The 23,223-nt window shown below is 39.1% G+C and overlaps 1 protein-coding gene across 1 annotated transcript in view; it reads right to left on the bottom strand.

Annotated features, from left to right (window-relative positions):
* Window positions 1-23,223, bottom strand: part of LOC127493269 (butyrophilin-like protein 2) — an 80,632-nt gene that overhangs the window by 24,746 nt on the left and 32,663 nt on the right. The window contains exons 8-9 of the mRNA XM_070074933.1: window positions 18,500-18,847; window positions 10,237-10,269 (exon numbers count right to left, since the gene is read on the bottom strand). Coding sequence (XP_069931034.1) covers window positions 10,237-10,269; window positions 18,500-18,847 — 381 coding nt within the window. The remainder of the gene's footprint in view (window positions 1-10,236; window positions 10,270-18,499; window positions 18,848-23,223) is intronic.

The following is a 23,223-nucleotide window of genomic DNA, read 5'->3' as shown; positions in this document are numbered from 1 at the left end:
AGAGAGAGAGAGAAAGGTCTTACATTTTCCGTTGGTTCACTCCCCCAAATGGCCACTACGGCCGGCGCGCTGCACCGATCCGAAACCAGGAGCCAAGTGCTTCCTCCTGGTCTCCCATGCAGGTGCAGGACCCAAGTACTTGGGCCATCCTCCACTGCCTTCCCGGGCCACAGCAGAGAGCTGGACTGGAAGAGAAGCAACCGCGACAGAATCTGGCTCCCCAACTGGGACTAGAACCTGGGGTGCCAGTGCCGCAGGTGGAGGATTAGCCTAGTGAGCCATGGCACCGTCCATGGAGAGTCCTTTAAAAAACTAGAAATAAAATCTTACTACTGGGTATATATCCAAAAAAAAAAAAAAAGAAAGAAATGATTGTATCAGAGAGATAGCTGCTCCACCATGTTTAATGTAGCACTATCCACAGTAGCCAAGATATGTAATCAGTCTGGGTTAATGAGTGGATAAAGCAAATGTTTCATTGATTTATGTATATTTTATATATTTAATATATAATTGGGGGCGGAGCCAAGATGGCGGAATAGTGAGGGCACGCACCGATAGTCCAGGAAAATTTAGTTTAATAAAAGGGGAGTTACGGTAGCCGCAGAAAAAAAGAACCAGGAAAAAATTGCACGGGAATCGTGAATCGGAGGACCTACTGGGAGAACAAGGTCGCCCACCTCGCGGAAGCCAAGTCGCGGGACCGAGCCGCAGAAGCTCCAGGGTCGGCACGCCAGTGCTCCAAGGGGAGTGCACGCCACACAGACAACAGCGGGGAGACTTGGGACGCTCAGGGCTCCGAGTCCACACATCGGCGCTGGAAGGGGAGGTGAGCTCAATAACCCGAGACATTGGTGGGGAAACGGGGGTCAGAATCTAGAGGGGGGCTGGAAAGTGCAGCAAACTCACTACCGGAAAGAAGGAAAAAAAAGCTTCGGGTTTCTCTTCCCCCTAACCTTGCAAAGGTTACAAGGCTGCAAGGCTTGAAGAGACAAAGAGCAGGCCTGCTCTCTGGATTTACATATCAATGGGGGAGAGCTAAGGAACTGAGTCACTACAGTTCAGTAGCCTAGGCAACCCAGTGGGAGTCCAGAGGAGCCAAAGACTGGAAGCTAAATACCATCAATTCTGCACAGCCATGCCCTGCGGTGTTACTTACCCCCTGAATAAATAAAATAAATAAATAAATAAAAAGAGAGAGATTTACCACGCATAACCTGAGGGTGTCACCTTTGCACACCCTTAACCAGGAAGAACCAGGCAGAGCTCTCAGGCCGCACCCATCTCAAGCCTCCAAGGCTCCTCCAACAGCAGGCAGTCCACTTAACACGGACACAGTATAAAATAAAAAAAAAAAAAAAACGCACAGTGACGCAAGAAGAATTAACTATGCCGAGTAACAAACACAGAAATAGAGGGAGCAAGATCAACGATGACACTATGATGCCTCCAAATAAGCAAAACACCCCAAGCCAAGAGTATGAAGATGATGAGATAGAAGAAATGCAAGATACGGATTTCAAAAAATTTATGATAAGAACATTTAGAAGTTTTCAAAAGCAAATCCTTGAACTACAGAAATCCTTAATGGACAAGATTGAAAATCTCTCTCATGAAAACGAAATTTTAAGGAAGAGTCAAAATGAAACTCAGAAACTAGTAGAACAGGAAAGTGTTATAGTGAAGAGAAATCAAAATGAAATGAAGAGCTCAATAGATCAAATGACAAACACATTAGAAAGCCTTAAAAACAGAATGGGTGAAGCAGAAGAGAGAATATCGGACTTAGAAGATAGAGCACAGGAAAACATACAGTCAAACCAAAGAAAAGAAGAGGAAATTAGAAACCTAAAAAATATTGTTGGGAATCTACAGGATACTATTAAAAAAACCAACATTCGAGTTCTAGGAGTTCCTGAAGGCATGGAGAGAGAGAAAGGATTGGAAGGCCTTTTTAGTGAGATACTAGCAGAGAACTTTCCAGGTTTGGAGAAGGACAGAGATATCCTAGTACAGGAAGCTCATAGAACCCCCAATAAACATGACCAAAAGAGATCCTCACCACGACACGTGGTAATTAAACTTACCACAGTGAAACATAAAGAAAAGATCCTAAAATGTGCAAGAGAGAAACGTCAGATTACTCTCAGAGGATCTCCAATCAGACTCACAGCTGACTTCTCATCAGAAACCCTACAAGCTAGGAGGGAATGGCGAGACATAGCACAGGTGCTAAGAGAGAAAAATTGCCAGACCAGAATATTATATCCTGCCAAGCTCTCATTTGTGAATGAAGGTGAAATAAAGACCTTTCATAGCAAACAGAAATTGAAAGACTTTGTGGCCACTCGTCCGGCCCTGCAAAAGATACTTAAAGATGTGCTACACTCAGAAACACAGAAACACGGCCATCAATATGAAAGAAGGGAAAGGAAGAACACCTACCAGTAAAAGAGCATGGGAAGCTCAAAGCATATACTAGAAAATATTTCCGGGAAAATGGCAGGGCAAAGTCACTACGTATCAATAGTCACATTGAACATTAATGGTCTGAATTCTTCAGTTAAAAGACACCGTTTGGCTAACTGGCTCACAGAACACAACCCAACTATTTGTTGCCTACAAGAAACACATCTCTCTAACAAAGAGGCATGCAGACTGAAAGTGAAAGGTTGGAAAAAGATATTCCATGCCAACAGAAACCAAAAAAAAGCAGGTGTAGCCATATTAATATCAGACAAAATAAACTTTAATACAAAAACTGTTAAGAAAGACAAAGAGGGGCACTATATAATGATTAAGGGTTCAATTCAACAGGAAGATGTAACTATTATAAATGTATATGCACCTAATTACAGGGCACCGGTCTATTTAAAAGATATGCTAAGGGACTTAAAGGGAGATTTAGATTCCAATACAATAGTACTGGGGGACTTCAATACTCCACTCTCAGAAATAGACAGATCATCCGGACAGAAGATCAACAAGGAAACAGCAGATTTAATTGACACTATTGCCCAAATGGATCTAACAGATATCTACAGAACTTTCAACCCTACATCTACAGACTTCACATTCTTCTCAGCAGTGCATGGAACCTTCTCTAGGATTGATCACATACTAGGCCATAAAGCAAGTCTCAGCAAATTTAAAAGAATTAGAATCATAGCATGCAGCTTCTCAGACCACAGCGGGATGAAGCTGGAAATTAGCAACTCAGGAAACCGCAGAAAGTATGCAAACACATGGAGACTGAACAACATGCTCCTGAATGAACACTGGGTCATTCAAGAAATCAAAAGAGAAATCAAAAACTTTCTGGAAGTAAATGAAGACAACAACACAACATATCAAAACTTATGGGATACAGGAAAAGCAGTATTGAGAGGCAAATTTATAGCAATAGGTGCCTATACCAAGAAATTGGAAAGGTACCAAATAAATGAGCTTTCAGCGCACCTCAAGGACCTAGAAAAACTGCAGCAAACCAAACCCAAATCCAGTAGGAGAAGAGAAATAATTAAAACCAGAGAAGAAATTAACAGGATTGAATCCAAAAAAACATTACAAAAAATCAGCCAAGCGAGAAGCTGGTTTTTTGAAAAAATAAACAAAATTGACACCCCATTGGCCCAACTAACTAAAAAAAGAAGAGAAAAGACCCAAATCAATAAAATCAGAGATGAAAAAGGAAACGTAACAACAGACACCACAGAAATAAAAAGAATCATCAGAAATTACTACAAGGACCTGTATGCCAGCAAACAGGAAAACCTATCAGAAATGGATAGATTCCTGGACACATGCAACCTACCTAAATTGAACCATGAAGACATCGAAAACCTAAATAGACCCATAACTGAAACAGAAATTGAAACAGTAATAAAGGCCCTCCCAACAAAGAAAAGTCCAGGACAGGATGGATTCACTGCTGAATTCTACCAGACATTTAAAGAAGAACTAATCCCATTTCTTCTCAAACTATTCAGAACAATCGAAGAAGAGGGAATCCTCCCAAATTCTTTCTATGAAGCCAGCATCACCTTAATCCCTAAGCCAGAGAAAGATGCAGCACTGAAAGAAAATTACAGACCAATATCCCTGATGAACATAGACGCAAAAATCCTCAATAAAATTCTGGCCAATAGAATACAACAACACATCAGGAAAATCATCCACCCAGACCAAGTGGGATTCATCCCTGGTATGCAGGGATGGTTCAACATTCGCAAATCAATCAATGTGATTCACCACATTAACAGACTGCAGAAGAAAAACCATATGATTATCTCAATTGATGCAGAGAAAGCATTTGATAAAATTCAACACCCTTTCATGATGAAAACTCTAAGCAAATTGGGTATAGAAGGAACATTCCTCAATATAATCAAAGCAATTTATAAAAAACCCACAGCCAGCATCCTATTGAATGGGGAAAAGTTGGAAGCATTTCCACTGAAATCTGGCACCAAGCAGGGATGCCCACTCTCACCACTGCTATTTAACATAGTTCTGGAAGTTTTAGCCAGAGCCATCAGACAAGAAAAAGAAATCAAAGGAATACAAATCAAGAAGGAAGAAGTCAAACTATCCCTCTTTGCAGACGATATGATTCTGTACTTAGAGGATCCAAAGAACTCTACTAAGAGACTATTGGAACTCATAGAGGAGTTTGGCAAAGTGGCAGGATATAAAATCAATGCACAAAAATCAACAGCTTTTGTATACACAAGCAATGCCATGACTGAGAAAGAACTGCTAAGATCAATCCCATTCACAATAGCTACAAAAACAATCAAATACCTTGGAATAAACTTAACCAAGGACGTTCAAGATCTCTACGATGAAAATTACAAAACCTTCAAGAAAGAAATAGAAGAGGATACCAAAAAATGGAAAAATCTTCCATGCTCATGGATTGGAAGAATCAACATCATCAAAATGTCCATTCTCCCAAAAGCAATTTATAGATTCAATGCAATCCCAATCAAGATACCAAAGACATTCTTCGCAGATCTAGAAAAAATGATGCTGAAATTCATATGGAGGCACAAGAGACCTCGAATAGCTAAAGCAATCTTGTACAACAAAAACAAAGCCGGAGGCATCACAATACCAGACTTCAGGACATACTACAGGGCAGTTGTAATCAAAACAGCATGGTACTGGTACAGAAACAGATGGATAGACCAATGGAACAGAATTGAAACACCAGAAATCAATCCAAACATCTACAGCCAACTTATATTTGATCAAGGATCTAAAACTAATTCCTGGAGCAAGGACAGTCTATTCAATAAATGGTGCTGGGAAAACTGGATTTCCACGTGCAGAAGCATGAAGCAAGACCCCTACCTTACACCTTACACAAAAATCCACTCAACATGAATTAAAGACCTAAATCTACGTCCTGACACCATGAAGTTATTAGAGAACATTGGAGAAACCCTTCAAGATATTGGCACAGGCAAAGAATTTCTGGAAAAGACCCGGGAGGCACAGACAGTCAAAGCCAAAATCAACTATTGGGATTGCATCAAATTGAGAAGTTTCTGTACTGCAAAAGAAACAGTCAGGAGAGTGAAGAGACAACCGACAGAATGGGAAAAAATATTTGCAAACTATGCAACAGATAAAGGGTTAATAACCAGAATCTACAAAGAGATCAAGAAACTCCACAAAAACAAAACCAACAACCCACTTAAGAGATGGGCCAAGGACTTCAATAGACATTTTTCAAAAGAGGAAATCCAAATGGCCAACAGGCACATGAAAAAAATGTTCAAGGTCACTAGCAATCAGGGAAATGCAAATCAAAAGCACAATGAGGTTTCACCTCACCCCGGTTAGAATGGCTCACATACAGAAATCTACCAACAACAGATGCTGGCGAGGATGTGGGGAAAAAGGGACACTAACCCACTGTTGGTGGGAATGCAAACTGGTCAAGCCACTATGGAAATCAGTCTGGAGATTCCTCAGAAACCTGAAGATAACCGTACCGTTCGACCCAGCCATCCCACTCCTTGGAATTTACCCAAAGGAGTTTAAATTGATAAACAAAAAAGCGGTCTGCACCCTAATGTTTATTGCAGCACAATTCACAATAGCCAAGACCTGGAACCAACCTAAATGCCCATCAACGGTAGACTGGATAAAGAAATTATGGGATATGTACTCTTTAGAGTACTATACCGCAGTAAGAAACAACGAAATCCAGTCATTTGCAACAAAATGGAGGAATCTGGAACACATCATGCTGAGTGAAGTAAGCCAGTCCCAAAGGGACAAATACCATATGTTCTCCCTGATCGGTGACAACTGACTGAACACCAAAGGGGAAACCTCCTGAAGTGAAGTGGACACTATGAGAAATGGTGACTTGATCAGCATAGCCCTGACTGCTGATGGACAACTTAATACATTAACCCTCATAGTATTTTTTTTTGTCTGTTCTACTTGATATGACTGGTTTAATTCTGTAATTATCACACAGTTATTCTTGAGTGTTGAAAATTAACTGAAATGTGATCCCTGTTGAACGTAAGAGTGGGAATAAGAGAGGGAAGAGATGTGTAATTTGGGGCATGCTCGGGCTGACTTGCCCCAATTGGTAGAGTTGGAAACATACCAGGGGATTCCAATTCAATCCCATCAAGGTGGCATGTGCCAATGCCATCTCGCTATTCCAGGTGATCAATTTCAGTTCACAATTGATCATAATGAAAGGACTGAGAGTCAAGGGGAGCACATGGGCAAGTCTAGTATCTGCTGACACCAACCGATAGAATGGATAAAGGGGAGAGTGGTCCAGCATGGGAAGTGAGATGCTCAGCAGACTCATAGAATGGCGGATGTCCTAAATAGCACTCTGGCCTCAGAATCAGCCCTGAAGGCACTCGGATCTGGCGGAAAAGCCCATGAGAGTATTTCAGGCATGGAAAGCCAAGACACTCTGGCAAAAAGATCTCTGTGAGTGAGATCCCAGTGGAAAGAACAGGTCTTCAAAGAGGGAGTTGCCTTTCTCTGAAGGGAGGAGAGAACCTCCACTTTGACTATGACCGTGTCCAAACAAGATAAGAGTCGGAGAACTCAGGGGGCTTCCATAGCCTTGGAAACTCATAACTGGTGCATAGGGAGATTACTGATGCCATAAACAGGAGTGTCAATTTGTGAAGTCAACGGCAGGAGTCACTGTGTACTTACTCCTCATGTAGGATCTCTGTCCTTAACGTGCTGTACACTGAGGCTTAATGCTATAACGAGTACTCAAACAGTATATTTCACTTTGTGTTTCTATGGGGGTGCAAACGATTGAAATCTTTACTTAATGTACACTAAACTGATCTTCTGTAAAAAAAAAAATTATCAATTCCCAACTTGACTCTCACTGGGATTAAACATGACAATAGGTCTGATCTGATTTAAAAAAAAAAAATATATATATATATATATATATATATATATAATTGAATATCATCCATTTAGAAAAGAATGGAATCTGGGGTCGGTTTTGGCATCCCATAAGGATGCCAGTTCTAGTCCCAGCTGCTCCTCTTCCAATCTAGCTCTCTGCTGTGGTCTAGAAAAGCAGTAGAGGGTGGCCCAGGTGCTTGGGCCCTGCACCCACGTGGGAGACCTGGAAGAAACTCCTGGCTCCTGGCTTCAGATTAGTGCAGCTCCAGCCATTGCGGCCATTTGGGGAATGAATCAACAGAAGGAATACCTTCTCTCTGTCTCTCCTCTCACTGTCTGTCACTCTACCTCTCAAATAAATAAAATAAATCTTAAAAAAAGAGAATTGAATCCTTTCATTTTTTTAGCAAAATGAATGGAAGTGGATGACATGAAGTGAAACATGCCAAACACAGAAAGACAAATGCCACACCTTCTCCTTTATAGGTGGAAACTAAAACAACTCAATTTGAACATACAACAGTAATTACAGAGGCTGGGCTAGGAAGGTGATGGGGACTGTAAGAAGGTTGGATAATGGGTATTGATTCAGAGTTAGATAGAAAAAACAGGCTGCTAGTGTTACACAGCATAGTGGGGTGACTGACGTTCACAGTGACCTATTCTACATTCTGTGAGCAAATGGAACAGAGGATCTCCAAATCGCCAATCATAAACTAAAAACAAAAGAAGGAAATGTTAATTACCCTTATTTGATCAGTATACATGTATGCATTATTGAAAAACCACACTTCAATACAAAATATTTTCAATTACTGTTAAGTATAAAAGCCTAACTCTTCATTTCATTGATCTTCAATTGTTGTTTATTTGTGATAGTTTTATTTTTGCTAAATTTTTATTAATAAAGATAGTTAATTTTAAGATGTTCATATGTACAACTCTTTGAAATCATTTTAGAAACCTACATGAAGTGAAAACACTTTTTGGAACATAATTCATCAATCCTGACAAGATAATCTGATGTAGGTGCTGATTGCTATAAATGTCCCTGTTAGTACTGCATTTTGGTATGTTATGTATTCAATTTTCATCTGTCCAAGAATTTTATTAATTGCTAGTTTGAATTTTTCAATGATCCATTATTCAGAAGCATGTTGCTTAGCTTCCATGTATTTCTATAACTTCTAAAATTTCTATTAACATTTATTCCTTGTTTTATTATGTTGTGATCTGAAAAGATGCATAATGTGATTTTATTTATTTTAACTTATTGATGACTTTTCCTTGAGAACATTCTTTGGGCTGATGAAATGAATGTATATTCTGAGGTTGTTCAGTGAAATGTATAATGTTGCTCAGGTACATTTGACCTAGTATATAATTTTCTATGTTGATTTTTTTTGTCCGTATGATCTGATGAAGTTGGGGCTGTTAAGTCTGAGCATACTTAGAGCTGAAAGAAAACACTCTAAAAAATTCAACATATCAGTGTTTAGTGAATGTACCCAAAGTTTATAAATAATAATTTTAATATTAAGAAGAAAATCAATAATCCAGCTTCCAACCTAAGAATTGAGAAAAAATAAGAGCAAAATTATCCAAAAGGGAATAACAAGAAGAAAATGATATGAATTTACTAGAAATCACATGACTCAGTCATTCTACTTCTAAGAGAAATCAAATTGTAGGTTTATACATACGCTTGTGAAAAATGGATAGTAAATTTTTTAATATGTAGAAAATGGAAACATTAAATGCTCATCTTGTGGTATGTCCAAGCAATATAAAATTCCTCGTAAATAATTAAGAATAAATAACTTTTTACAAGCTGTAAACTGAATGAATCTCAGCGAATTGTATTTAACAAAAGAATCCAGAAAGTACTTAATGTATGATTCCATATACATTAAATTCTATATCAAAGGAAATATTTTATAAAATCGCATAAAAGGAGAACTAAAAACTCTGTTCTAATTTCTTCAAATCTTTGTAACAAGTCTAAAGATAGATATTGTTAGTTTCTCTTCATAATATGTCTTGTGGTGCTGAAATATTCTACTCTAAGCATATGTAGTATTTTAAAAATAAGTACTAAGTATAAGAACTGTAAAATATCCATGAAATACATTGTGATAAGCAGACTAATGTTCCCCTAGAAATGTCCATCTCCTACTCTCTATACTTTGTTACCTTATGTGGAGAAGGGAACTTTGCAAATGTGACTCAGTTTAGGATCTCCACCTGGAAAGGTTATCTTTAATTATCTGAGTATGATGACATATGATGACAAAGCAGGCAATGTGTGGTAGTAAACACTCATTTAAGAATTGTGTAGGGTCTGGCACCATGGCATACTGAGCTAAGCCTCAGCCTGAAGCCAGAATTCCATATGGGTGCCAGCACATGACCTGGGTGCTCCTATTCCGATCCAACTCTCTGCTATGGCCTGGGAAAGCAGTGGAAGATGGCCAAGTGCTTGGGCTCCTGCACCCGCATGGGGGACCTGGAAGAAGCTCCTGGCTCTTGGCTTCAGATTGCCACAGCTCTGGCCATTGCACATATCTGAGGAGTGAACCAGAGGATGGAAGACCTTTCTCTCTGTCCTTCCCTCTCTCTGTAACACTACCTCTCAAATAAATAAATAAAATTTTAAAAAGTATAAACTTCAATTTGAGAGATTAATTTTCATAAACATATTTATATAACTTGTAACATATGAGAATATGAGACAATAGAAGACTGAGACCCAAGGGAAAATTAAAAAGTAAAAAATAATAACAATGAAAAACTAGAGGTAAAAAAGGTAAAAGAACTCACCCTGTGTTTCTTCTAAAGATTTCTCTGACATATCTATGGGAGAAAGATTGAATTAACTCAATAAAATTGTAATCCCAACTATTCAGCATGGACCAACTTTATCTGACAAACCATATGTGGGAACTTTCCCAAGGAGAAAATTATAACCTTAACCTGTGGAGATGCTAACAACTCTTTTTTGAGAATGTCAGTAAAAAAGAAGGATTTCTGTAAAGTAATGGTCATCAAAGAGGCATTTATCAGCCACCACTTTAGAGATATCTAGGATCATACAAGACTGGGAAAATTAAAATGAGCACATTAAAGGGAATATAAATTTGGAAATTATATGTGTTATCAAAATATAAAATTACTGGGTAAATTCTACAAATAACAGTTACTTCAGGACATAAACCTTAATATCTCATTTCTTTTTTAATTTTTATTTATAAAAGGGGAACAAATTTCATGTATTTCATATATGCAGTTTTAAGACCTTAATGATACCTCCCATCCTACCCTCTCTCCGTTCCTCTCTCCCACCTCCCGCTTTGTTTCTTATTTTTCTTTTAATTTTTACAATGAGATATGACAAACTTTCAATTTTCTTAATAATCACAAATTTAACCTTCCACTAAATACCCTATTCAACAAGTAGTAAATAGAAATATATCTGATTTCAACACCCTAACATGAGATGGCTGGTAATCATTGAAGCCTAGGAAAAGTAAGTGTAGAGAAAAATTGTGGTTGGTAAACAAACCAAAGTAAGGAACAAAGAGTGAAAGAGATAGGTAGAAGTAGTAGTATGGAGGCTAGAAGACAACAAGGCGGAATAATCTCTGGACTCACTTCACAACAGGATTAATTTAAACTACTACCTTCTTAAAGGCACAGACAGAAAAGACAAAATTTTTTAAAAATGTATACCAGTGTCAAGATTTAGGAAATCATGATCTCTGTTCTCTGTATTATCAGTTTAGAGAGTTAAATGAGATTACCAAAGAAAAAGAAATAAAAAGACACTGAAAATCTCATCCTCCCTGCCCCCTCCCCAGCCTCCATAGTACAAGCACCGTGATAAGATATTTATCTTCTGCCTTTATTTGGAGCACTAAGGAAAAAGAAAAAGATATTATATTATTTGAAGTATAGAATAATTAGCATTTCTGCCTGTATTTCTGAGGAGTTTGTAGGCTGTCTCAATTTGAGTGTCTCATATATTGACTCAGAAATTATAGTTCTGCCTCCCATCTCCGGAATATATATTATCATCATCCTGAAGGACTACAGGTGCATTTCTGATCAAGACAGACACGTGTCACCCTTTTACCACTGAAATTTACATATGCATTTTATTATTTTTCTCTTTATCTCTGGAGTAAATTTCCACTTTGCTGCCACTGTCAGATGGCTTACAGGTGCCTGCTCCTTGAGGGGAGGTATTATTGTCAAATTGATTTTGGCCTTGGATATATGATATTCTTCCAGTAGAGCAAGACTTTGGTAATGTCTATTTGCATACCTATGCAAGGAAAAGATACTCATAAGAGAAATAGGCACAAGCAATCTTATTCAACTTTATCAACCATTAGTGAAGTGTAAGACCATGATGAAATGTCACTACATACCTCTGGAACAACCAAAATAAATGTAAAATAATATTCTGGTGAATATACAGGGCTGGTAGGCATGTAAAATGGTAGAGTCACTCAGAAAAGTCATTTGGGAATGTCTTTAAAAATCTAAATGTTTACATAACATGCCCTTCATCACTCAGAATCCCTGCATGTATTTCAGAGATGAGAAAACATGCAACCACAAAGAAACCTCTGCAAGAAACCCATAGCAGCTTTTTTGTAAGAGTCAAAACCAGGAAATTTGAAAATGGCTTTCACTGAGTGAATAGTTAAACATACTTTGGAATATCCATACTTTGGTACACACTCAGCAATAATGAAGCAAGCTATTAATACAAAATTTATTTGGATGGACCTCAAAGGCATGACACTAAATGCAAAAGACAGTCTCAGAGTGTCACCTACTTAAAGTCAGTCTAAGATGAAATGAAATTGGAAATGGAAATGGAGAACAGATCAGTGGTTGCCAGCATTGGAGGAGCTTGGGGAGGGAGAAAGTTAGATCTGAGTTTAAAGAGGTAGTAGAGGAAGATCTTCATAGGGATTGTCAGGGAATTACTAAGGAGAAGAAGCTGCACTCTAAGCTGCCCTGCAAGAAGAAATGGCCTAACCACAGATCGTTGTTATAACTATGTAACCCTTCTACTAGGACTATGGGGCCTAGGAGGGCAGCGTTGCTATGATTACAAGACCCTGGGAGGGCGGCACAGGGGCGGGGTTGATCTTTTAGAACTGTATATAAGTGGACCCTCAGACTCGGTAAGCAGAGGTTACTCAGCTTCTCTCCCCGGTCCATAGTGCCTTGTGCCTAGGGGGATTCTCCTGGTCCGTAGTGCCTTATGCCTGCAGGAGTTTGGCTGAGCAGTGTCTTCCTCTAGATGCCATAATAAAGGTGTGTACCTGAGTCTTCTCAGTCTCCTTTTTTGAACCCGTCATTGGCTTCCTGGCCTGTTGCTGATGATCGGGAAGTCAACAGTTGGCGCCAGAACAGAGACTCGACTGAGGCAGTGGAAGGAGACGTGCCCTTGAGAAGACTAGAGAAGGGTGAGTAGCGGTGGTTGAAAAAGACCACAATGGGTAGGACATCCCAGTCTAAAGAGTATAGGAAGGCTCTAGAGAGTATGGGAAAGGTAAAAGTCTTTCCAGGATAAACGCAGAAAGGAAAAAGAGCAAAATGCTACACACCAGGTAATGTAACATGGGCTTGTAAGCTGGCAGCAGCTTGTACAGAACGTGACCTCTCTAGTCTTAGGACAGTAGAAGACATACAGAAGATGTTAAAGGACTTCCTTCTAGTATACTAAGCTGATCTTCTGTATATTAAGATAATCGAAAATGAATCTTGATGTGAATGGAAGGGGAGAGGGAGTGGGAAAGGGGAGGGTTGTGGGTGGGAGGGACGGTATGGGGGGGGAAGCCATTGTAACCCATGAGTCGTACTTTGGAAATTTATATTCATTAAATAAAAGATAAAAAAAAGGACTTCCTTCTAAAGGGAGAATGTAATCTTGGAAAGGATTATAAGTGCACAGCCAAGACCCTTAAGGTGATTGTCTGCTGTGGGAAAGAGCTATGCCCTAGGAACACTGAGGAAGCCTGTAGTCTAAATAACATGATTGCAGACTTTCAAGACAGATGTTCATGGCTTGAGCCTTTGCCCACTACGACTGAAGAAAGAATGAAAGAGTAGGCAGCCTACCCTGTAGTAGTGCAAGCTGGAAACATAGAATATGAACCATTGGGTCCTAGCACAATTTCAGCTTGGGTAAAGCAAGTACAGGAACATGGCTTAACAGGAACCCCTATCATTACTTATTTTGGGGTAGTCTCAGTAAATCTTACATCAGTAGATATACATATGCTTCTAAATGTGATAACAGGGGCAGCATCAGAAAAGCAATTAATTCTAGAAAAAAATAAGGGAAAAGGCAGCACAGTGGGATGAATAACACCCACCCCCGCCAGCCAGCACAGCAGGACCGGCACCATTAACATCTATCCAAATAAGGGGAATAGGCATGACACCACAGGAAGCACCTGACCCTGTATTTAATAATGCCCAAGCCCTATCTAGTCAGTGGATAATGGAGGCAATGCAAGAAACCAAGAGGGTAGTTAGTGGGGCTCCAAAAGCAGTTAGCATAAGGAAAGGACCAAAAGAACCTTATTCTGATTTTATTGACAGGCTATATTCTCAAATTGACTTAGAGGTATCTAGAGAAGATTTAAGGGAGTACTTAAAGGGCACCATGAGCATTCAAAATGCCAATGATGAATGTAAGAAACTGCTTAGAAATTTAAGACCAGAAGACTCCTTAGACGACAAAATGTATGCTTGTCGAGAGTTTGGGTCCACAGACTATAAGATGGCAATGCTGGCAGAAGCATTAAAGGTGGGGAATGAAAATGGAAGCTCTAATACATTTAAAGGAAATTGCCATAAATGTGGAAAAAGAGGTCATATGGCTAAAGAAAGTCATGGGAGGGAAGCCACTAGACCTCCTTTAAAATGTTATAACTGTGGGCTAATTGGACATATGGCAAAAAATTGTAGAAAGTCAAAAAACAGGGGACGGGGGTGGGGGGTGGGGGGCTTAAGGCTTCCCTGGACGATGATGGCCAAAATGCTATTGGAGGAGAAACCTGGTCATATCCAACCCTCTGCCCCGACAATGAAGGAAATGCAAGCAGAAACCTCGCAAATAGGAATTTACCCAAAATTACCAAAGGACTAGACTTGGAAAAAAGACCAATGATAAAAATTAAGATGGGGGAAAAATGGTTGAAGGATTATTAGATACAGGAGCAGATTTATTTATCAAAGAAAAACAAGATCTAGAAGGAATACAAGGGGGGATTAATGAGGGATGGCAATATGTAGAAGGAGTAAGTGGAAGAACTAGGTTACAGAAAAATATCAGGACTGAAACTGGAAACACAAAATGACATCAAATGGACATCTTTGTTAGTCTCCCCCAATATTCTGATCAACATATTTTGTAGGGATTTATTACTCCAGTTAGGAGTAGCCCTAGTAATGGCACAACTGTCAACTAAAATATAACCAGTGAAAATAAAAATGAAAGATCCCAATAAAGGTCCTATTACTCACCAATGGCTTTTAACTGAAGAAAAATTGATAGGATTAAAAGAGATAATAGATGCATTATTAAAGGAAAAGAAAATATCCCCTGCAGCTGCAGACAATCCGTGGAATACCCCAGTTTTTGTTATCAAGAAAAAATCTGGTAAATGGCATATGCTGATAGACTTTCAGGAATTTAACAAGTTAGTTGAAAAAGGAAAAGAGGTGCAATTGGGTATTCCACATCCCAGGGGGTAACAGAAAAGAAGGCAGGTTACAGTATTAGATAGAGGAGATTTATACTTTACTATCCCTTTAGAGCCAAGATTTAGACAGTATACTGCTTTTACAATCCCAGAAATTAATAACAAAGGACCAGGACATAGGTATCTCTGGAATTGCCTGCTACAGGGATTTATATTAAGTCCCTTAATTTATCAGACCACTTTAAGGGATATACTGGAGCCTTGGAGAAAGCAACATCCAGAAATGGACCTTTATCAGTATATGGATGATTTATATATTGGTTCAGATTTACCATTGCAGGAACATAAACAGAGAGTAATTCGGTGCCTACACAAAGTAAGACAGGAAAGTATTATAAGACTAGGAAGAGAACCTATTTATAGGCTTCCTATAAAGAAGGGAGATTTGGATATCGTTATCCTAGAAGACCCTTATCTACACTGGGTACCCCAAATAGAATGCATGCATGCTCCTATAATTCAGGAGAGCTTTAAGCAGTCTACAAGCTAAGCCGGTAGAAGGACCCCATATTACGTTGATGGAGGTAGCAAACAGGGAATGGGAAAATATGGCTTTTGGACAGCTGAAGGAAAAATAATGATTAAGGAACATGAAGGGAGCAACCAAGAATTACAAAAAAGAGCTATACTTTCTGCCCTTCATGCAGGACCTGAAAAAATGAATATAGTTACTGATTCACAGTATGTATGTGGGTTAATTGAGGCAAGGCCTCGGCCTGAAGACATCGAAGAACCTCTCTTGAAGACTATACTAGAATCTATAGAAAACAAAGAGGAGCTTTATATACAGTGGTACCAGGGCACAAAGGTATATCAGGGAATGAAAACATTGACGAGCTAGCATCCACATCTTGTAGGATGCAGATACACCTAGTGGTGCAAGGAGGTAATATCCGGGAGAAGGTACCAGAACAGGTAGGATCTAAGCACCAAGGAATTTATTTCCTTGAAAACATCAAGTCAGCAGAAGAGGACCATACAAAATGGCACGGGGATGTTCAATACTTAAGACAGAAGTATAACCTTCCAAAGAACGTTGCAGAACAAATAGTTAAGAAGTGTCCCAAATGCAGTAATAAAGGAGGAACTATCCCACATCTCAGTAGATCAGGACCAGGTGTATGGCAGATGGATGCCACACATGATGACGGAAAAATCTTTATAGTAGCAGTTGAGACATCCTCAGGACTATTATGGGCTAAGATAGTTCCAAAAGAAAACGCACAAGAAATCGTATGGGCTCTATTAGAGCTAGCTCACTTATTTCATATTACAGGATTACATACAGACAACAGGCCTAATTTTACAGCAGAAAAAGTAGAAGGGCTGTGTAAATATTTAAATATTGGTCACACCACAGGTACTCCATATAATCCACAATCCCAGGGCATGGTAGAAAGAGCAAATCAAGCGTTAAAGCAGGAGATGGATAAATTTACTGAAGAAGTACAAACTATAGAGGCTCATTTACAATTGGCTCTTATAGCTCTTAACAAAAAGAAAAGGGGAGGAATAGGGGGATACACCCCTATAGAAAGGTATATTCATCAAAGATGGCAGGAACTAGGCCAGAAATTACAAATCCAATAATTTAAAAAACAAAAAGTATCTTGTTTTGCTAGACTCCCCAACAGCAAAGATTGGAAGAGGCCTACAATTATCTTATGGAAAGGGGAAGAAGTGGTAGTTGTAGAAACCCCTGAGAAAAGGATAATTAGTTTACCACAAAGACATGTTAGGCTAATCCCAAACCCTGAAAATTAACCTTCCTACAGCATACATGAATTATCAGCTATGATTACCTTGCCAAAATAATCCCTGCATGTGCTCTGAATGCTGCTATCATTGCCAATTATGCTTTCTACAAAAGAAGTTAGGGATATCTTATTCCAGACAAAAGCAGAAAGAGATCGAGTATCGATGGCGCAAGTATTACCAATTAGTGGAGAAGAAGCAAAAGAATTGTATCAAAAACTCATAGAAAAGATGATACAGGAAGGAACATGAGAGCCCTCCATGAAGAACCTGTTTGAGGGACTCCAAAAGGAACAACAAGAACAAAAGGCAGGAGAATTGCAGGAAATAAAAGAGAAACTAACTGAATGGGAGCCAGGTAAGGTATACACAGGTAAGGAAAAATCGCGGCCTCTTATAAAAGTAAAATTCATACCCTTAATAATGCTAGTGATATTACCAGTAGTGCACTCTCAAATGTTGGGCTTAGTTGAAGTCCCTCCAGCCTATAAGGTTCCTGACGTAAGGGAAGTACCGTGGACCTGTGAGTCAAAGGTGCCAAATATAGGATGTGAACTTCCAGGGACTCTTTCCAATAAGAGGAATGGAGATGGGACTGGAGCAAGGACAAAATTAGCTTTATTTGTATTAACGGTAGCATTATGTAGCGTAATGTGCCCGATAGGTATATCGGCCAGTATATTTTTAATACACAAAAAATGTAAAGAAACTATATGCTTATCTCATGGTATGTCAATACAATAGAAAAATCTTCATAAATAAATAAGAGAAAATATTGTATAAAAAACATAAAAAGAGAATAAACTCTATTCTTCTATTTTTATTATAATTCTATAGATAGATATTGATAAATTCTCTTCACAGCATGCCCTGTGCTGCTGAAATGCCCTACCCTAAGCATATATATATGGTATTTAAGATATAATTTGCTGAAGCAAAAAAACTATGAAAGACCCTTGCGTACTCTTGAAAAAAGCATACATTCAATCTTCTTTATAATCACAAGCTTAAACCACCAATAAATACTGAATTCAACAAGAAGCAAATAGAAATATCTCTCATTTCAACATCCTAACTTGAGATCTCAGGTATTCACTGGAGGCCAGGGAAGGTAAATATAGAGAAAAATTGTGGCTGGTAAATAAAAATGTAAGTAAGGAACAAAGAGTGAAGGATATAGTAGAGTAGGTTTCCACTTATTCTCCATGTATGAAGTGACAAAGTCATGAAAATGGAGACAAGCTTGCTGTTTGCTAGGGTTGGAGGAGGTTGGGGATAGAGAAGTTTAGCTGTGAGCTGAAATCAGTAGCAGAGGAAGATCTTTGTGGGGATGAGATACTTCACTATGTTGATATGTGGGAGTTTACATGAATCTACCGTGTGAATCAACACAGAAACACACAAGACAGTAATAACAGACAGCATAAGATCCTGCCTTTGAACTATAAAATAATATAAATTCTCCTCATTTAATAACTTCCTAATAGTCCAGAGTAGTTATATGAAAAAAGAAAATTAGGAAAGAATTAAAAACTGACCTGACACCCGAAGCTCCCAGGTGGCAATCTGGTCATAAATCCCAATGCTGAACCGGCACCCATACACACCAGCGTCCAAAGCAGTGACATTCTTCAGCCTCACGGAGACTTTCCCCTGTGCAATGGAACCATTCAGGAACTCAGTCCTCTTTCGATACTCTGGTGTCTGCATCGATGGTAGGTCTTCCCCATGACTATAGACGATGGTCTCAGAAGAGAGCTCTTTCCTGTAGAACTGCACTTTCATGGCTTCCGCAGTGACTTCAGGGGACAGGAAGCAGGGGAACTCTGCGTCCTCCCCACTCAAGGCCAGCATAGGACTGTCTGGTCCAATCACCTGCCAATGCTCTGTGGGAGAAAAGACAACAGATAAATAGGTGGGAGGAGGTTGGAGATTGGGGGTTACCAGAGGCTGAATGTGGAGATGTTAATCAAAGAGTACAAAGTTGCAGTTAGGGGGAATAAGATTTTTGAGGTTCATTACAGACCACACTGATTAAAGTTCATAAGAATACACCCTGCACTGCAAAATTGCTGAGTACTTTTCCAATGCCTCACCACAGAGAATAAGTGGTGGATGAATATTTTATTATGCTACATTTAATGAAACCTGCCCTCTACAAATAGCAAATATTACCTTCTACCCCCTATTGGCAAACAAACGTGTTAAAATAATGGCTGGAGAGATGTTGGTTTGTGGATAATAAGCACCAGTTAGCTAGGACTAACAACTTCAAGATATCTCCTGTACATCAAGACAACAGATAATCATTGTATGGGATATCTTTCTTCCACGACCCCCTGTGGATATCAAAATCCTCCAGTTTTCAGCATCCTTACAGAAAAAAAATGGCATTATTTTCCACACAGTTTCTAGGCAATGTTCTGTAAACTTTACCTCATCTCTATATCAATGATTTTGCTGACACAATGTAAAATCCATGAAAATGCTGTTATACTATATTATTTCAGAATAATAACAACAGAGAAGCTTGCAAATATTCACAACAGATGCAGTTTTCCCCTGAATGGTTTCTGTTGGTGGTTGGTTGAATCTTCAGATGTGGAGTCCACAGATATTGAAGGCCTACTCCCTTTTATCCTTGAAAATTGCTAAGAAAGTGGATTTTTAATGTTCTTATCACATAAACAATGATGGATTTATGAGTAAATGCACCTGTTCATTAGCTCAATATAGTCATTCCACAACGTGTGTGTGGGTGTGGGTGTGGGTATGGGTGTGGGTGTGAGTGTGTGTGTCTGAGGTGACACACACATTTGTTGTGGTAAATCTCTTTTTTTTTTTTTAAACAAAAAAGAGTATTGTCTTTTGACATATTATCAGCTTAGCTCCTCTTCTTGAAGGAGACCAGTTCCTGGGCGCTAGACCCAGAGACTATATTATCTGTCTGCTTGTCCACAAGGACAACACAAAGATTCGTTGCAGTCCTCAGTGTAAGCTCAGATCCCCCATCAATGTCCCTTGCCAGGTAACCAGGGAGCCCTGATAGTGTGGCGTCTCTCACAGTGACTGCCCAATGTCCCAGCTACACACTGAGTCCTCCCACACAGCCTCAGTGTTTTCACAGTCCCAGCACACAAGCACCCCATAATCATGAACTCCCAGCCTCCCGTCTGTTCTCCCCACCAGACTCAGGAGTCTCCATTTGGATCTTTTCTGGGCATGGACATGAGCTGGGCAGCCATTACGCATGTCCAAAACGGTGACTAATCTCTGTTAGCTTGTTACAAGGTGCCTTTACAGGATGATCAGGGAGAAAGAAAAAATGGCCCCTCTTTTTTTTTCCTCTAGTTGGGTGGATACATTATCCCCCCATGGGGCTCCAAGCCAGATTTCCTCTAGGCTCTCCCTGCAGCTTTTTTGCCATGAATTCTGGTCTCACCTTGCACTCCAGTGCTGGTGCAGAGGCTCTTGGCTGCTGGGGTACTAAGTTGTACGTGTCCTCACCCTCCACAAAGGTCCACTGTGTTCCTCCAATTTCTTTAGAGTTTTCCCTGATGTTTTCTCCCTAATTTTTCTCCCTGACTGCACGCTTTCTCTTTTTTTTTTTTTTTACACTACCTTTTGGAGACTTTGTCTACATGAATGGGAAATGGCTTCAATCCATTCAGACATCAGAGTACTGAGGAAGAACTGAATCCATAAAGGCCTCCATTGGAAAGGGGCGTGTCTCTCTGAGTCTCAAGGATAACACTGCCTCAGATGCTGACAGATACGGTTCTAATTCAGGCCCTAAATTTATGACCAGAAGGCCACTTGGGAGCTTGAGTTGTCAGGATAGTCGTTCTTTCATACTTGCTTATTTTGTCCAACTCCTATAGACTCTATATTTTTGTTTAGTCAGGACAATTTTTACCTTAAAATATGTAGTTCAAAGGCCAGCATCTTCTGCCATGAGTCATGTCTGATTTGTGTGTGTGTGTGTATCTGCGTGATTGTATAACACCTGAAGATTCATGTGCACATCAACATAATGAACTATTTTGTCCCCATGAAATCTTCTACTATGACCTCTTTAAACTCATCAAACTATACCTTCCCCCTCCTCGATCTCCTCCTAACCTAGCAACTAGTGATGTGCTCCCCATTTCCAAAACTTCACCATTTCATCTAAAGTAGGTGACACTTTGAAACTGTCTCTTCCACTCAGGAACATGCCTTTGAGATCCAGCCAAGTCATTTTTGGGTATTATTAGTTTGTTTCATTACTGCGGAATGTGGAGCACTGAAAGGAGCACAGAACAGAGATCTCTGGCCACACCCACCACACACCTCTAGTTATTTCTGAAAGCAGACACTCCACTAATCCACTCAGACATAGTCCAAAGATAAGTGTGGCAACAGAGACAAAACAAAGAAACCAAGGAGTATCTCCACAAATGTTGAAAAACAAAAGCCCCAATTCAAGAAATAAGAATAAGGAAGACCACATGACAAACCCAAAACAACACAACACTTCAATACTACATCGTGAACATTATGAGATGGAAGAAAAGCCAGAAAAGGAATTCAAAACATAGGCATACTTAGAAGTAATCTGAAGCAAATGCCTCAATTAATGAAATCATCTGTACATGACATGAAAGAAAACTCCCACAAAATTAGATCTTAAAATGAAATCTTGGTAATGATTTCAATAGAACAAATGAAATACGGTGCAAAAAATTAAAAACAGAATTAGTGAGGCAGCAGAAAGAATATCTTACTAAGGAGACAAAGCACAGGAAATTACACAGTCAACCAAACAAAAAAAGAAGAAATTAGAAAACATTGTTGGTTATCTACAGGATATTAACAAATGACCCAAAATATGGGTTCTAGGGGTTCCTGAAGGCACGGAAAAAGAAAGGATTAGGAAGCCTGTGTAGTGAAATAAAAACAAAAATAAATAATAACAAAAAACAAGAAAAATTTCCAAATTTGGAAAAAGAAAAGGATATCCAAGTACAGGAAGGACATAGAACTCCTAGTAGCCATGACCAGAAAAGATCTCCACCATGACACATTGCAATCAAATTCTCCATAGTAAAAAATTAAAAAAAAAAGATTTTGAAATATGCATGAGATAAATGCCAGATTATTTTCAGAGGATCTCCAATTTGAATCACAGCAGACCTCTCATCTGAAACCCTATAGTCTAGGAGAGAATGACAACATACATTCCAAGCCTTAAAAGACTGTCAACACAGAATACTATACCCTGCAAAGCTCTCATTTATGAAAAAGGTGAAATAAAGCCCTTCCATGGCAGACAGAAGCTAAAAGAATTTGTCACCAGCTGTCCAGCCCTGAAGAAGATACTTAAGAATGTGCTGCAAACAGAAATACAAAAACATGGTCATCACTATGGAAGAAGGTAAAGGAAGGAAATGTCCCAGTAAAAGTACAAAGGAAATCCAAAGTAAAAAAAAAGGGGGGGGATAGGAGTATTTATGGAAAAACGGCAGGGCAAAGTTGTTACTTATCCAAAGAAAGCTTAAATGTAAATGACCTCAACAGCTCTAGTTAAAGACACAGATGGTTTGAATGGATAAAAAAAAAAACACATCTATTTACTGGCTACAAGAAAGACATCTCACTAACAAATACGGAAGCAGACTGAAAGAGAGGATGGAAAAAGATATTCCATGCTAACAGAAACCAAAAAAGAGTTGGTGTAGCCATCCTACTATGAAACAAAAGAGACTTCAGCACAAAAACTGTTAAAAGAGACAAGGACACTATGTAACGATTAAGGGGTCAATTCAACAAGATCTAACTATTATAAACGTATATGCACTTAAATATAGGGCACCTGGCTATGTAAAGAAATGTTAAGTGATGAAAATAGAGACATGGACTCAAATACAAAAGCAAAGGGGGTTTCAATACCCCACTTTTAGCAATGAACAGATCAACCAGACAGGAAATCAGCAAGAAAACATTTTATTCCTCAGAAACCTGAATATAACCCTGCCATACAACCCAGCCATACCACTCCTTGGAATTTACCCAAAGGAAATTAAATTGGCAAACAAAAAAGCTGTCTGCACATGAATGTTTATTGCAGCTCAATTCACAATAGCTAAGACCTGGAACCAACCCAAATGCCCATCAACAGTAGATTGGAAAAAGAAATTATGGGACATGTACTCTATAATACTACACAGCAGTCAAAAACAACGAAATCCAGTCATTTGCAACAAGATGGAGGAATCTGGAA

Source organism: Oryctolagus cuniculus, chromosome 5 (assembly GCF_964237555.1).
Source record: "Oryctolagus cuniculus chromosome 5, mOryCun1.1, whole genome shotgun sequence".
NCBI lineage: Eukaryota > Metazoa > Chordata > Mammalia > Lagomorpha > Leporidae > Oryctolagus > Oryctolagus cuniculus.
The sequence above is the reverse complement of the archived record's forward strand: the minus strand, read 5'-3'. Positions and strand labels throughout refer to the sequence as shown.